This window comes from Biomphalaria glabrata, chromosome 4 (assembly GCF_947242115.1).
Source record: "Biomphalaria glabrata chromosome 4, xgBioGlab47.1, whole genome shotgun sequence".
NCBI classification, from domain to species: domain Eukaryota; kingdom Metazoa; phylum Mollusca; class Gastropoda; family Planorbidae; genus Biomphalaria; species Biomphalaria glabrata.
The window spans coordinates 35,785,270-35,802,202 of NC_074714.1; the positions used below are offsets into that span (position 1 = coordinate 35,785,270).

Consider the following 16,933-nt stretch of genomic DNA (forward strand, 5'->3'; position numbering starts at 1 on the left):
GGATTAATGTAAGCTTAAAACCCTCAAGATGAAAGTTGAAAACTGAAAACCACCCTAAACTAGAATCTATATACATTCATAAAAGTTGGTGCCTGTAGTTTGCTTGATTTTTTTCTTGGAAAAAGGGGGGGGGGGTTAAATAAAAACCCTCTTAGCTACACTCGTAAAATTCGAGAATAGATTTTTTTTTTTTTTTTTTTTTTTTTCTTGAAGAGGGGTTTTTTAACCTCAAAAGCCCTTTCTTTGGCATGCTGGGGCAAGATATGGTTTAGCATTAAAATCTCCTCTCCAATCAAAAAAAATTTCAAGCAAAACAAATGGGACGAAATTTCACCCACTGCGGGAACGATTTCATTTTGGTTGCATCCTTTTTTTCCACAGATACGCCCATGATTTTAGATCTAGACTCCAGCAGTCTAAAGATCTAGATTGAGTATATATATGTATTTTCTTGAATTCACCCATTGTTTTTTTTTTTGTATAGGCCAGTGCTAATTTAATTTACGGAAATTTTCGGAGTTTGGTGTAAACAGAAAACTAAAAAGTAAGAACAGAGGCAACGATGAATGTTAGGTAGTCTGGTTGTTGTATGTGTGGCAATTGTACCATGAAATTAAATCTAGTAGCAAAACTAGTCTTAATCAGTTTTTTACTTAATCTACTTCTCCTGTCAGACTGTTGGTGTTATAGTTATAGTCACGACTGGGATCCCATTCACAACAAATATCTCTATTTTAGCAATGAAGAAAGACTACAAATGCTGGATGCATCGAAAAAGATGTTTCAGTTTGGTTACGAAAATTACATGAAATATGCATTTCCAGAAGATGAGCTTGATCCCGTTCACTGTAGAGGCCGAGGCCCCGATTATGAACAACCGTAAGTCATGAGGAGAAAAATTGGTCTATTTAAAAATAATATATTTATATAGTATATAGATCTATATATTTATATATATATATATAATTATTATAATAATTAAATATATTAATATATATTTATAAATCATAAATGTATATCATAGTATATGTCATTATTAATAGTAATAGACTTAAAATAATGATTGATTAATGTGTAAATACTGTAAATTACTATTTTTACCTAATTTTTTTTATTTAACAATTTATTAATTAATCTAAAAAGTAAAATCTAATATAATGAATATGAAGCTGAAACTGAAAGTAAGGCATATGTTAATTATGTAATATGTTGTATGTATCATGTATTGTATGTATGTCCCGAATAAAAATAAAAAATGTCTGACTAATCTTGATAAAACTTGGCATAAAAGTTCCTTAGACTTAGATCATGGCGGAGACTGTAAAAGTAAAGTTCCTTTTCTGATCATGTGGGCTATAGCCTATAGGAAAGATAATGTAAAGGTCATCTGCTTCTGTGGCCTACGGTTAACGAGGTTGTCATGTGGCCAGCACAATGACGAACCGCCTTTACTTTTCCCCAACTAATATCAGGTACCCATTAGAGTATGATTACAGCTGGGTAGACTCAAAGGCGCCCAAAGATCCCGAAATTAAAAAATTTATGAAGCTGAGGAAATAAATAAGAAGTAGCGAGTGTTGCTAAATATTTTTAGTGTCCCCCGAAAGGAAAAGATGCTATTAGTTTTGTGTGGAATGTCTGTCCGTCCGTCCATCCTGTTTAGATCTCGTAAACTAGAAAAGACAGTGAAAATCTGACATCAAAATATTTTAGAACATTCAAAGTTCTGATGCAACGGCTACTTTTTTCTTTTCTGAAAGCGAAAAATCAAATTTTTTAAAATAACTTATATGCAAACAGTTTTTTCATAAAATTAAACCACTTTTACAACTATTCACTATTAATAGTAACAAGCACGGGAGGCTCTTTAGTTAGGGAGATAGGGTTAGGGTTAGGGTTATTTTTTAAAGAGAAATAATCGATTTAGTATGCATATAAGTTGGACATAATTTAAAACAACAATTATAAGTAGTTTTTCATATTATCGCGTGAACTGTAACACTGCACTACAGCTATAGAACTCATAACTAAAGGAAATTTTTTAAATTTTTTTTTTTTTTACGGAAATATTTTCTTGAGGAATAAGAGATTGACCCTTTACAAAACAATCTTTAGATCAATTAGATATTCATTATAAGACATCAGTTAGGCCAGGTTCACATCTAACTTCACATTCACTTTCATCTATCCTTTGGTGTGCTGGACCGCTGGGGCACCATACAAGATCTCAACCTTCTTTCTCCATTCTCTCTGTCATTTGTCTTTGATAGAATTTCATTCTGATGTTCTTTCTGAAAATATTGAAACCTGCCTGGGTGGACCACTGCCGGGGCCGATTTTGAGTTTGTGTTTCCACACAACTGTCGTTGTAACCTCGTTTGAAGTGTGTTTGTTTCAGTCTTTTTTTTTTTTTTTAATTAACATTAAACTTGCATGTATTTTCTACTTTTCTAAACTTTGGAAACATTAATGTGCATTAAATATCCATTATAGCACAATTTTCTGTACTGCAATCTTTGTATCCATTACAACCCATCCAAAGCCATTACATCCATTGCTGCACATTGTTTCTAGTAGAACTTAAAAATAGTTGGTGACTATTGCTGTAGCTCTAACTTTAAAATTTTTTAAAAATTTACTTTACAGGGACAACATTAATATCAATGATGTACTTGGAGATTACGCTTTAACCCTTGTTGAATCTCTTGATACATTAGCTGTAAGTAATTTTAGTTTGATTTAAGTAACCTTAGCCAAATCACAAACATACCCCCTCTTTATAACATAATATAGTGATGCACATGTACTAACTATACACTGAAATGCTTGATTTCTGTAGGCTAGCCTGGTTGTAGAGAAAGGGTGATTGTGGGACTTGGCTGCTAATACATATTTCATGTCTTAGTGTATTTACACAGAAGTTTTTATTCAAGAATATAGAAGTTCTCCTACCTTCAAATGCCGATAAAAGTAATGCAAGTAATGCATAGTGTTGATCATACAACATCCTTGTCAACCCTTGGCCACAAAAGTCAAGTGAACTTAACATTCTCTACTCTATGATCTTTTAGATCTCTAAGGAGATTTTTATATACTTTTTAATACCCTTGCTGGACTACATATTTTCTATAATAATATCCCTTTAGTGACAGCAAGAAGGTTTCCATGGCCATATTGGTTCAATTAATCTTACACTAACTGAACATTTAGAAGGGTATTTTATTAAAATATGAATGAATTGAGAGTTTGGTCTTGGGTTAGGAAACCCAACTAATAATGCTTTCCTTATCTCACATGTGAAGTTGTGTGAAGTTAGGTTTCTGTATCCCCTCTCTTTGAACCAAAATGGCCTAACTTTATTTTAAATTAAAATTAACAAAACAAAAAAAAACCCAGCTAACCCTAGTAGTGTTATCATAGCTATCATTAATTAAACTAAATTAAACTAAAAGAATGAAATAAGATCCAGCATGAAGTACATGGATACTGGAAGGGGTGATGTGTGTTGGAAATATAACTACAAGTTAATCTCTTTGTTTTTGTTGCAGGTGATGGGTAACAGTCCTGAATTCAAAAAAGCAGTGAAGCTTGTCATTGAACATGTTTCTTTTAACAAAAATAACACAGTACAAGTCTTTGAAGCCACTATCAGGTCCAACACTTGGATAGAATGTTTTAAAGATACAGAGACAGTAATTAATATTATGATATAGATGTTTTTAAATTGGCTTTGCTTGATGTATTCTTTCTATTTAATTTTAATCATAGAATGCTTGGTTCATTGCTGTCTGCTCATCTGATAATAATTGATCCTCAACAAACTCTAGGAGACATGTCCATTCCAGACTACAACAATGAACTGCTAGAGCTGGCTCATGACTTATCTACCCGCTTGCTCCCTGCATTTAGTAATACAGCTACAGGGATTCCTTATCCAAGGGTAAGAAATAAATTAAATGTGTTACTGTGTGATGAAACCATTTACTGGATGAAACAGTTATTTTTTTAATAAGTTCAAAATAAGACTGATATTGGTTAGAAACTATGAATTAGATCTAGCTAGTTTTGCCCCTTGATTTTTGTGTATAAACATATTTACACTATCTATGATCAGGATCTGAGAAAACTATTTAAATAAGACTGAAATTGATTCCAAGACCCAGTAAAAAGAATATTCAATTTAGTTGAAATAAAACCTTCAGAATATGCCTCAACTTAAATTTATTTCATTAAATAAAAAGGATTACTAAAAGTACTAGAAGCATAAAGCATTCTTTAAGGAATAAGCAAATACATAATTCTTTTAGGTTTTTGATATAACCACGTTTTTTCAAAAGTAAGCTGCATCCTTCTTTTTTCCAAGATTAAATTTCAGAAAAGATTTACATTGTGAGTGTAAGTTGTAGCTGTTTATTTGCATGTTGCACATTTTCCCCTTTGTCATATTTCTATGTTTTGCTAGACAATGTAGATTTCTGCATGTGTCTCTTTGGTCATTGATATTGACATTTTCGTGCTATTGGCATCATGTACAAAAGATATGTTGGTGCAAATAGCAGGAGCCTAATGCTGGCTGAAAATGTAAAAGGTATTTCAACATTAGGTATTGATGAGACCTGTATATGGCATAGTGGAGACCTAAGTTCCAGTGTTAAAAGACATAAAAGAAGTTCAAAGCATGGAAGATGTATAATTATATTGAAGTATTAGATTCAGTGGGAAAAAAAACATGGACAAGGTCTCTTAACATTTTCTTCTGATTTGCTAAAAAAAAATGTTGTAGAAGTTGTTAGAGCCTATACAAATCAACTCACTGTTTTCAATAATTTTGGACTCTTTGAAAAAAAAATTGAAGATAAAATTAAAAATAAAATAAAAAATTTATTCATAGTTTTAGTCATTATCCTTATGTGTAACTACTATTGGTCATCATTTATGGATGTAGCTTGACACAGTACTCATATGGTGATCTACAAATCTGGACATTTCTGTTGCTTTTACCAGAGTATGTTCACTATATATCTGCTTTCAGATACAACAAATGTAGTTGAAATTATTGAGTCCTTCAGAGTTAATTAAAAATATTTTTTTGATTGTATTGCTCAATACAGTTGATTACACCTGAGGCAAAAAATTCTAATATTTTTCTGATCATATACTCTGATCCAGGTTTCTCTTTCAGAAGGTGTTCCTACGAATTGTGTCAATGTAACCTGCACATCTGGAGCTGGAACATTGGTCTTAGAGTTTGGACTTTTATCACGTCTGCTGAATGACCCAGTTTATGAGGCAGTGTCACGTAGAGCAGTTACCACATTGTGGAAGTTGCGTTCAAATGTTACTGGCCTGTTAGGTAAGCCATGGATACATATTGTGTGAATAGTAGTTTAGAGCGCACTTTTTTGTTACATTTAACTATGGGTTATAATAATAGTCATTTTGTTTGTTTTTATAAAAAGTTGAGTCCAACAATACATTTTCTTGTGTATATTGTAGGAAACGTTATCAATATTCAAACTGGTGAGTGGGTTGGTGCAATGAGTGGACTTGGTGCTGGCATTGATTCATTTTTTGAATATCTTCTAAAGGTATTGAAATAATTATATAGTTTAAAAAATTCATATTATATTTTTAAAAATATTGAAATGTTAATATTAATGATGGCATTAAGTCACAATGACATGTCTTTTAAATACGTTTTGATTTACTCTAAGCAGTTAGTTATATGGTATGTCTAAAAAAAAAAAAAGATAAAAATTAATTACTTAAAACCTTTGTTATCTAAAAATTGATTTTGGACGCTTGATTTAAATAAAACTGTATCTATCTATGTTAAAATTAAGACAGTTACTCCTGCAGCCTCTGTAGCATTAGGATTTCACACAATTGACTCCTTGTAACTAAAACAAAGAATGAAGTAAATGTTTGTTTGATTCTTGTTACTTATGATATAAGTGAACTGAATGTTTGATTCTTGTTACTTATGATATAAGTGAACTGAATGTTTGATTCTTGTTACTTATGATATAAGTGAACTGAATGTTTGTTTGATTCTTGTTATTTATGATATAAGTGAACTGAATGTTTGTTTGATTCTTGTTACTTATGATATAAGTGAACTGAATGTTTGTTTGATTCTTGTTATTTATGATATAAGTGAACTGAATGTTTGTTTGATTCTTGTTACTTATGATATAAGTGAACTGAATGTTTGTTTGATTCTTGTTACTTATGATATAAAAGAACTGAATGTTTGATTCTTTTCTTAAACAGAAATACTCTGTTCATTTTTAGTATAGACAAAAATGATTTTAGGAAAGAGATATTGTCTAAACTTAACAAAGATGGCAAACGCTATCAATCAGAATTGCTGACAGGATTTATTGGTAGAAATGCTTTGAAAGTAATAAAATAATGTTGAAATGAGTGTTTTGGCAAAAGCAAAAATTACATTTGTCTAAATATTGGGAGTTCAGAATTCAATTTTAAGTCAATTAATACTTTTGTTTTTTACTTTATACTATTTGAATACATTATTTTCTTTCTCCTGATTTCTGACTCTGAAATATTTCTGACTGTGTACATTTGTTTCAGGCTTATATTTTATTTGGAGAAAAAAGTGACTTGGAAATGTTTAATGAATCCTATGAGACAATAAAATTCCATTTAAGAAGAGGGTAAAGAATTATTTTTTCTAAACAAAATATAGTCACACTTTCGCTAAAAAGTTAAAAAAATTATTTCATTTTCTATTTTAGATATATGGTTCAGATAGTGTGAAAGTAATTTGATTAAAGAAATGCTGAAATTTCAATATTTCATTTAATATCATAATTTTTAAATAATTCACTTATACACTCAGTGAGTCTCAAGTTTTGCATCCCACACTTATAATTTTTCCTACCTACTTATTCAAAGTGTGTTTTGAAAGATATCCTTTTTTTTTGTCTCTGTTCAACATAGCAAAAAAAGAAAACAAATTATCTAACAAGAAAAACATAACAAAATACTTTTTTTAAAAAGTAACAAAGCTTATATTGAGTGTAATTGCATCAATTAGTTTGGATCAGTCATGCGATTAAAATTGTTATAGATCTGGACTAACAATAACAAATCTGAATGATTAGAAATGTTTTTGTTTAGTGCAATTTCTTGCTTTTAGCTTTCTTAATGTGCTATTATCCTATCACTTGTCTGGACCAGTTGGGAAGGGAGGGAGAGAAAAGGGTATCTGTGTGAATGTTACTGTGATCACTTATATATGGATAAAAAAAACTTGTTCACCCAGGCCTCAAGGGGACTAATTCAACTTATACCACCACTATCTGTCAAGTACGATTTCATGTCCATGTTCGATAACAAACAAAATAATTAATTACCAATAGTTAATAAATTTTTATTATTTTAAAATTGATTCTTGTTTTGTCAGGTACAAGAAGAAATTGTGCAAAATTTCATCTTCGGTGTGGGAGAAATAATGTGTACAAACTTTTTACCATACAATTAGACTGAGTAAATTGATATAAGCTTTGTAAAAAGAAAATAATTTATTTACTTTTAGTTCCAAAGCTAAAAAAAACAACATGTGATTTAAAATATAAAAAAAAAATATTTTTTTTTAAAAACTAAAAGTTTATTACATTTTTGAAAGTAGAAATCTCTTTTGAACCCCATATGTCTCTATCTGTGACTTAAATTGAGAGCACCCAATTGGATGAGCACTGATTTGTGCTATAGTTTTTTACAGAATTAATTACTGAAAGTAAAATTTAATTTTGGTATCAATAATATTATTCAGCAAAATTTGATTTTTCAGTCGCCCCAAGTGTAACTATGGCTCTGGCAATGTTCCCCTCTACGTCAATGTAAACATGAAGACAGGAGAAACTGTCAACACCTGGATTGACTCCCTTCAAGCTGCATGGTCTGCTGTACAGGTAAATTGTTAGTTGTTTTGTTTTTCTATGATTTGTTTTTAAATCAGTTTTACACTTTTTTTCTTGAAGGTTACTAAATTATGTTTTATCTGTTAATTGCCTACATATTTTAGAGACAAGCAATATGTATGAACTATTAGGCACTATATCTTTTTTTGATTGTAGTGTTTAAAAGATATTTTATTCAAATGATTTTCTTGACCAGATGTAGTAGTAATAGTTAAAAAGTTAAGCTTAGCATAATGTTACATTGATTTTTAAAAAACGAACTTTGATACTATTTTGATAAGATATTCAAAATATTTTTAGATGTTTTTTTTTATTATGCTCTTTGGATTTTAAAATGTTTTTTTTTCTAAAATTAAGATTAAAGCTTTATTATTCACAATCATTTTGTTGAATAGAATTTAATACACTTCTCAGTCTTGTAGTCCTGTAGACATTTTTAGTTGAATTTTTTCTTTTTTAAATAATGATATTAAATTTATGATTTGAAAACAATCCTGTGTCCTGATACATAAAAAAAATGTTTTCTCTAAATATTTATTAAATCAAGCAAACAAATTGCTGTTATCATTTTTGTTTTTAGGCATAAAACTATTTTGATATCATCTTCAATTGCTTTAAATATGAGACTTTCGTTCTTAGAAATAAATTTTTTATTTTTTAGGTTTTAAATGGTGATATGGAGGAAGCCATTTGCTCCCATGCTCTTTATTATGCCATATGGAGACGGTACAATGCACTTCCTGAAAGATATAATTGGCAATTAAAAGCTCCAGATGTTAGATTTTATCCTTTGCGCCCAGAGCTTGTGGAATCAACCTACTTTTTATACAGAGCTACCAAAAATCCTTTTTATCTCCATGTTGGTAAAGATATATTAGAGAGTATCAATCGACATACAAAAGACAGGTGTTTATCCATTCTTTTAATTATTTTTTGATGTTGGTTTCATTATACTTTTTTATAATAAAATACCAAATGGTATTTTAAAATTTTGTATTTTAGTTCTGTGAAATTTTTTGCAAGTCTTTACATAAAAATGTGTGGAAATAAGTAACATTCTTATTTTTCATGCGTTTTTAAGAATACTTAAATATAATTTATGATTTGAAATATATTTAATCATGTTACATTATAGTTAAATGTCTCAATAAAAGTTTTAAAATAATTGAGTCATGTATGCTTTGATATTTGTTTATCACCATTTATTAAATAAAATGTACCATTGGTTTTATTTGTATGTATAGGTGTGGTTATTGTACTATACATGATGTAGACACCAAAGAATTAGAAGATAGAATGGAAAGTTTTTTCCTTAGTGAAACATGTAAATATCTATATCTGGTAAGTCTTTTTTTTTGTATCCATTGAAATAGATAACCCACTGAAACCTTAAGACATGTGGAGCAGATTTTCCCCAATTTTTTGTATCCCACTATGTGAGACTAGATGCCCAGAAACATGCTTGAATTGCTAGTAAAAATCTGTCATACTTTGAGTTTGATGTCATATCTCCTAATTCTTATTGATCACATTTTCTTTAAAAATCAATTAAAAGTTATTCAATGGATACCAGCTCACATACAACTAGCAGGAAATGAGAAGGCTGACACACTCGCCAAGAGTGGGAGAACAAACTCACAAGTAAACTCTGCACTCTATCCAGAAGAAATGAAGAAATTAATTGTAGATAAAATAAATGAGAAATGGACGAGCTCCCATCCAAATCACAAAAAAGATGATGCTTACTATAAGCTATCCCGACAAGACCAACGTCTAATCTTTCGACTCAGGACGGGACACAACAGAATGCGACAACACATGTTCCGGAAGCTCAAAATTGGAACCAGTGAAATCTGCCCATGTGGAGTATCACCAGAAAATGCCGACCACGTCCTCCAAAACTGCTCTCTCTACCAAGAGGCCCGTATAAGACATTGGCCCCAAATCACCCCAATAGAAAGAGAACTATATGGAGAGCTCCCTGATTTGGAAACCACTGCGCAGTTCATCTCATGTATTGGTCTAGTCATATGAACACTCCAACATAACAATGAGAACGATGAAGAAAAAAAAGAAGAATTAAAAGTTAAAACTTTTATTAATAATATTTTGAAGTAGTTTGCTTAATTTATTTACCATCATTATAAAGCTATATTTATATTATGACAAAGGCAACGTTAACCTTTCAAATATTTACGGGTATATTGGGTTTGAAAAGTTTAGACTAAACAAGTAGGGTTCTGAATGCATCATCTTCTATAATTTTAATATAATATGCATATTTTAAGTACCATAAACATAATATGTAATATATTTTAAGTTACTGCATTTAAAACTTCATTTCAGTTGTTTGATGTAGACAATCCAGTCAATCAAGAATTTTCCAAGTATCTTTTCACTACAGAAGGCCATTTGATTCCATTAGATAGGAATTTCCACAGGAAACCTTGGGAAGATTATAATGAAGTGCACTCACCAGAAAAACTAGTAAAAAAAAAACTTGATGTGAAATTATTGAACAATGAACTTGAAGACTCTGAAGAGAATCACCCCGTGATATTTTATGCTAGGACCAATTCTTCTATCGTAAGAATTTTTTTTTTTACTGCAATATATATATATATATTTTTACTGCAATATACATTCCATGTATGATAGGTCTAAATCAAGCATTCATTTTTTTCTCATGCAGCTCTATGCTAGGACTAATTATTCTGTTGCATTAGGCCAATTCTGAAAATAGTACAAAAATGTTTGTGGTTAATATATTAACAATTTCTTCAAGACCTCATAGTTTATTGGCAGGTGGAGTAGATTTTTCTTGCATTATGGTCAAACATAAAGATAGTTGAAGTTAAGAACATATGCTAAGACAAAGTCTTTTGATCTGCAACCTGCATCTCATAGTCCTTCTATAAACACCTTGCTATTATATATGTTTATTAAATATCATACCTTTTCTTTATTCATAGTGTGATACAGTAAAAATTGAAAGGCGTTATAATCTGCCTATCTTAAGCCAGTACTTGACTCAGCTGGAGATTGCAGTTGGATTGCGAGAAGATCCCTGTGACTCAAGGTTGGATTAACAGATTAATATTATTGTTCTAGTGTCAATGTTGTAACTTGCAATACTAAGGTGCAGATACCCTTAAAGTATTTCCTTCTGTTGTTACTAACTGCTGTTTCCAATGTGTAATTTAAAAAGAGATTTTAAAAAAGGTATGTCTATGCACCAGATATCTATCATGTGTTTCGATGTGAAATCAAAGCCAATTGAAGAGCAGATTTGTATGTCTGTTCAAAACTCTGTTCATATTTTTTTATTTGTGGTATTATTATTAATTAGTTTTTTTTAAAGATTTGTTAATTATGACTTGTAAACTCTGACCTAAATAATATTCTGAACCACTAAAAACACTAATCAATGGAATAACTAACTATAAACCCAAAACCATTGTGCCAGTTCTAACAAAGAAAAGGAAAAGGAAACATTCAATCTTCATTGGGTCTTAGTTAACATGAAAAAAGAAATCTTTTCACTAACACAATGTTTATCTTTGGCACTAAAAGTTTCCATACATCGTAAAGATGTGTTTTTCTAAAGGTCTGTGTATATCAGGCCATCGTGTTTGTGTACAAAAGTTTTCATGAAATAAAAATAATAAAGTTGCACTTTGACTACAAGAAGATATTTTCAGAGAAGACAAACTATGTCAACAGTTTTTGATTAAGTATATTTATCTCTGTATTCAGTAATGTCAAATGTGATGCTAATTATCTTAGTATTAACACCAGGAATACATTCATGTAGCTTATGATTTGGATAAATAATATGAGTTAAGTTAATAACATATATCCTAAACTATATTAAGCCAGGCGATGTTCCTAATAAAGCTGTTTTGTCTTAAAGCTATTAAAGTTGATTGTGTGACCCAAGCTTTGTATTAGAGCCAAAGTAGATGAGTTGAAAGTATACAATCTCTCTTCAATTGTAATGATCTCAGCATCTGGCATAAAAGAACACATTACTTTATTTCGTGGCCATGGAGTTGTTTATATTTATATACTAAAAATGTTTTAATTTGTGTTATTTCTCTATAATAGTCATTTATGCATAATATTTAGTTTCCAGTAAGAAACCATTGATTATTCCTATTTTTTTATGTGCTTACACATTTTCTTTAATTCTTTTGTAAATTATAAATATTATAGTCTTAACATAGACTTTGTCTGGATGTATGCCACTATATATCCCTCACCCATTCTTCCCTTAAATTATTTTTTTTTAATAAAAGTATTTTAGTATGTATAACCTATACAAGTTATCACTGTATTTTAAAATGAAAATTGTACATTTTGTACATTAAGAAAAATACAAATGTTTGTAAGGTAAGGTTTCAAATTTATATTGGATTATTTTTGGGGTACTTTTCTCTAATTAATGCTTTAATAGTGTAATATTATAACATAGTAATATAGAATTACTTTTACCATTTTCATTTTAACACAAAAATAATTGCAAAATGAATATTGTGGTATATGTGAAATCCAGTTATATAAAAATCATAATATTTATATAGGGTATATAAAAAGATTATATGACAGTAAAACTTTATTGGTAGTTAAATGGAGACAAACAAAATGGATAAGTGAAAGTCACTTAAAAAACAAAAACATTCCTTATGTGAGTAACATCCTAATTCTTTGTTGTGTTAGTTTTCAAGAGTTTGAGACATACAGAAATTGTTTTAGTTTTCACGTTCCCAACTTATGACATTGCTTATCTACTTGCTTTAGTTTCAATAAAATACAGAGTTTAAGAATAAAAATGCTAACAAAATGTTTAGCAATCAGCATTGATGTCTCAGGGCAATGATTCTTAATTAAGTTTATATCTTTACATTTTAGAAACCAGACAGTTTGGCTAGACAATCTTAGTTGTTTAGAAAAAGAGATTGATTTTGGACGAGTTCAGGTTTTGACTTGATTAGTGTGCTAATGTTATACAAATAAATTCCAATGTTTAAAAAACAATTTCATAAAGATATAAAACATTGCTAGCTACTGTCAAACTTTATTATAGCAAACTTCACAAGACCTACTTTATATGATGTTTATAAGTGATTATAATATTTATTCCTTTCTTTACATAAAATCTACTTTCTAAGTCTCTGTGTACAAATGTAAGCATCTACCAATGTTTTGATTACTTTATTAATTTCATGGTACAATTGCTTAAGCTAAAAAAAAATATTTTTGGTTAGTTGAGGTTGTCATTTTGAAAGAAATTAACCAATAAAATGTGTCATGTACTTGAAACACACTCTGTATGTTATTAAAAGACAGAAATTGAAGGGACCACAAGAGAAAAAAAAAATTATTACATACAATATCAACCCTTCTGAAAGAGCAAAATATTTGACCTTGGTTGTTTAAAGTTAATTGAGATAATAGCCTATTTTTTCATTTTTTAATTTACTGATGAACTTATGCAATATGGTGATTGTAGACTAATATAGTCTCACTATGTGCCAATGTTACTGATTCATTGATGTTATTTTAATAATGTTGCTTTGTATACTTCCTTGTGTGTATTGCATTTATTTTATAAAGTAATTTAAAAACGAAATTGTATCACAAAAACAATTTGTCACATTAGTGGTAGAACATTGCTAAATTATCTATTTCAATCCTCAAATTTGTACTAAAGTGATTTCGTACAATATCTGACTCCTGTACAAACTAAGAGAAAATCTCTGTGTGAATAGAGAGTTGGTTAGGTATTAGGCTTTTCATGAACCTTTTTCTCTTACTAAATACACAGGATAATCCTCTATATTTAAGTAAGTTTGTAAATTATATGTTTATAAACTTATGCTGTAAAGAAATGAAACATTTAATAATGAGCAGTTGTAAATGTATCAATGAAGAACACTGATCTTTTATTACTTTTACTTGTTTTGTTTTTCTTTTTCCAACACTGTACTTAGTAGTATACAATGGTAGAAAACTTAATGCAAATTATTTTAAAATTCAAGAATCACTATCTCAATATGGCTATTTTTTTTTTTTACAAGATCAACTATTAACTTTTAAGATTATATTTTTGTCCCTATGCATTGTTATAAGCAATACATAGCTAGAATAAGAGCTATTGTTTACACATAACTATATATTATTCTAAGCAATAAATGTTATGGTTTTAAGTCTAAACTATATAAAAAAAGCCTCACTTCTCTTTAAGCATTATAAAAGACAACTTTCTAATTGTATTAGTCTATGCAGCTTTTTTTTTTCTATTGCTCCAGTACTTCCATACCAGACCTATTATTATGCAGGCACATGAACTTCCACTTGTCTCTGTATAATGTGTCTGTCTTGCCTGTTATGGTTCTGGTCATTAACATAATTGAGCATCAGCATGACCACTTGTCATTCCCTAGTTCCTTTTGTTTGGGTCAGCACAAGTGTTATTTGATTCAAGTGCCTTAACTCAGGGTCTTCTGTTACATTGTTTCTTTTAACTATTGAACCTGGTCCTTTGCACTATTGACTTTTGTTTTGAAACCATATCTTTAATTATCTTCTGTGCTCTGTGTCAATTACAATCAACATGTTTTCACCTTGCAGCTAATAGCATTGTCGAAATAGACCAAGATTGCTTTTCATACAAGTAAAATGTTATATGGCTGTGAAAATAAACATGTCTATGTACATTTGTATTTATCTTTAAGAGTTCAAATAACAGACAGGGTAAAAGAAATGAACACCAAGCTTTGAACATTTAGTGTTGTCTAACATCATTATATATTAAAGTGAATTGTTCAGTTTATAAAGCTTGGTAAAACATCAAATGTATGAATTGAAATCTAATATATATTGTTCAACTAGATATATTTGCTGATATATGACTTGCTCATTGTTTATTTAAAACATCTAAAGTTAATCATTGTAAAACTAATTTTTTGTAGCAAGTTATATCTTGTTTGAAGTCACTCAATAATTTTTTTTGAATGCTTATCATAAAGAAGTCAAGCAATAATCATATAAATATATTTGTTAGTGTGCACCTCTCAATTTAACACTATTACATGTAACTTTCACATTTATTTTCTATACAAAATGGGTTAGCTGTGATTGTTAGGGTCACTGAAAGTACATCTAATCTGATCTAAGTTACATCCACATGGATCAGTGAGACACACATTTTATTTGTTTGCAATAAAGCTTTTTTTTTAAAAAAAAAACATAAATTTTTCAATTTATCTATTATGAAGTTATCCATTATTAATCTTTTAATTATTTTAATAATATTTTTGCAAAATGCCAAGCAAAAATGTACTTTTTCATTTTCTTATATATTATTTTCAGTGCTTTTTTTGTGACAGTATGCACCGGTAAATGTAAAGAAAAGTGAAGTTCCCCTTTCAGACCTTGCGGTCTATAGGGCAGATGATGTAAAGGTCATCCATTTCTGTGGTCCACGGCTTACAAGGGTGTCATGTGGCCAGCACAACGACCAACTGCCTTTACTTTTCCTTAACTAATGTCAGGTACCCATTAGAGCTGGGTGAACTCAGAGACGCTCAAAGATACCAAAATTAAAAATTCCAGATTTCACAGAGATTCAAACCTGGGACCTTCGGTTTGGAAGTCAAGTGCTTTACCGTTCAGCCAGCTCGACTCCACCTTTTTCAATGTGGGGAAAAATGAATACTTTTCTTGTATTTTAACATTTATTATTCATTTATTAGTAGTTAAAAGTTAGGCAATCCATCACTGAGTACTGACACCCATTTTATTTTACAAAAAAGAAGCACTGATTATTTTTATAACTTAATAAGTTTTTTTTTGGCTTGGGGGGAGGGGGGGGGGAGACAAATATTTTTGAAAAGTAAAAGTGTCATAAAATGTTAAATGTTCACCAGAGATTTCTCAATGACCTACATTTTGTTGTTTAACAGCTGAATGTAGTTATGTAGAGGTGCTACATGCTAGGTGCTGCTATGTTGACTCTTTTACCAATCCTGATAACGATAAAGATAGAATGTGTGTTTGCATTTTATTGTGCTCCAAGTAATACTTATTTATTTTATGCACAGTCTGTACTATTTTGTAGCAAGGCCCCATGTTAGAATGTTGATTGATTTATTTAGTTGCAGTTCCTAGTTTTGTTCAACCAGTTTCTGAAAAGACAATGTTTAGGTAATATTTATTAGGCCTACATTATCATCATTATCCTTGGGCTTGCTGACTTCTACCTCTGGCTTGATTATCCTTGGTTTTGTTGAGCCCAACCTCTTGCTCGACTATCCTTGGGCTTGCTGACTTCAACCTCTGGCTTGATTATCCTTGGTTTTGTTGAGCCCAACCTCTTGCTCGACTATCCTTGGGCTTGCTGACTTCAACCTCTGGCTTGATTATCCTTGGTTTTGCTGAGCCCAACCTCTTGCTCTACTATCCTTGGGCTTGCTGACTTCAACCTCTTGCTCGACTATCCTTGGGCTTGCTGACTTCAACCTCTTGCTTGACTATCCTTGGGCTTGCTGACTTCAACCTCTTGCTTGACTATCCTTGGGCTTGCTGACTTCTACCTCTGGCTTGATTATCCTTGGTTTTGCTGAGCCCAACCTCTTGCTCTACTATCCTTGGGCTTGCTGACTTCAACCTCTTGCTTGACTATCCTTGGGCTTGCTGACTTCAACCTCTTGCTTGACTATCCTTGGGCTTGCTGACTTCAACCTCTTGCTTGACTATCCTTGGGCTTGCTGACTTCAACCTCTTGCTTGACTATCCTTGGGCTTGCTGACTTCAACCTCTTGCTTGACTATCCTTGGGCTTGCTGACTTCAACCTCTTGCTCGACTATCCTTGGGCTTGCTGACTTCAACCTCTTGCTTGACTATCCTTGGGCTTGCTGACTTCAACCTCTTGCTTGACTATCCTTGGTTTTGTTGAGCCCAACCTCTTGCTTGACTATCCTTG

The 16,933-nt window shown here is 30.7% G+C and overlaps 1 protein-coding gene across 1 annotated transcript; it reads left to right on the plus strand.

Moving 5' to 3' along the window:
* The first annotated feature begins 544 nt into the window (after positions 1–544).
* Positions 545–16,014, plus strand: LOC106052050 (ER degradation-enhancing alpha-mannosidase-like protein 1). The gene is made up of 12 exons (XM_013207295.2): positions 545–879; positions 2,647–2,719; positions 3,549–3,652; positions 3,769–3,940; positions 5,170–5,353; positions 5,497–5,588; positions 6,595–6,677; positions 7,817–7,937; positions 8,608–8,852; positions 9,191–9,287; positions 10,293–10,532; positions 10,919–16,014. The coding sequence occupies exons 1-12, from the start codon at positions 590–592 to the stop codon at positions 11,033–11,035; spliced, it is 1,818 nt and encodes a 605-aa protein (XP_013062749.2). The 5' UTR covers positions 545–589; the 3' UTR covers positions 11,036–16,014.
* The last annotated feature ends 919 nt before the right edge of the window (positions 16,015–16,933 follow it).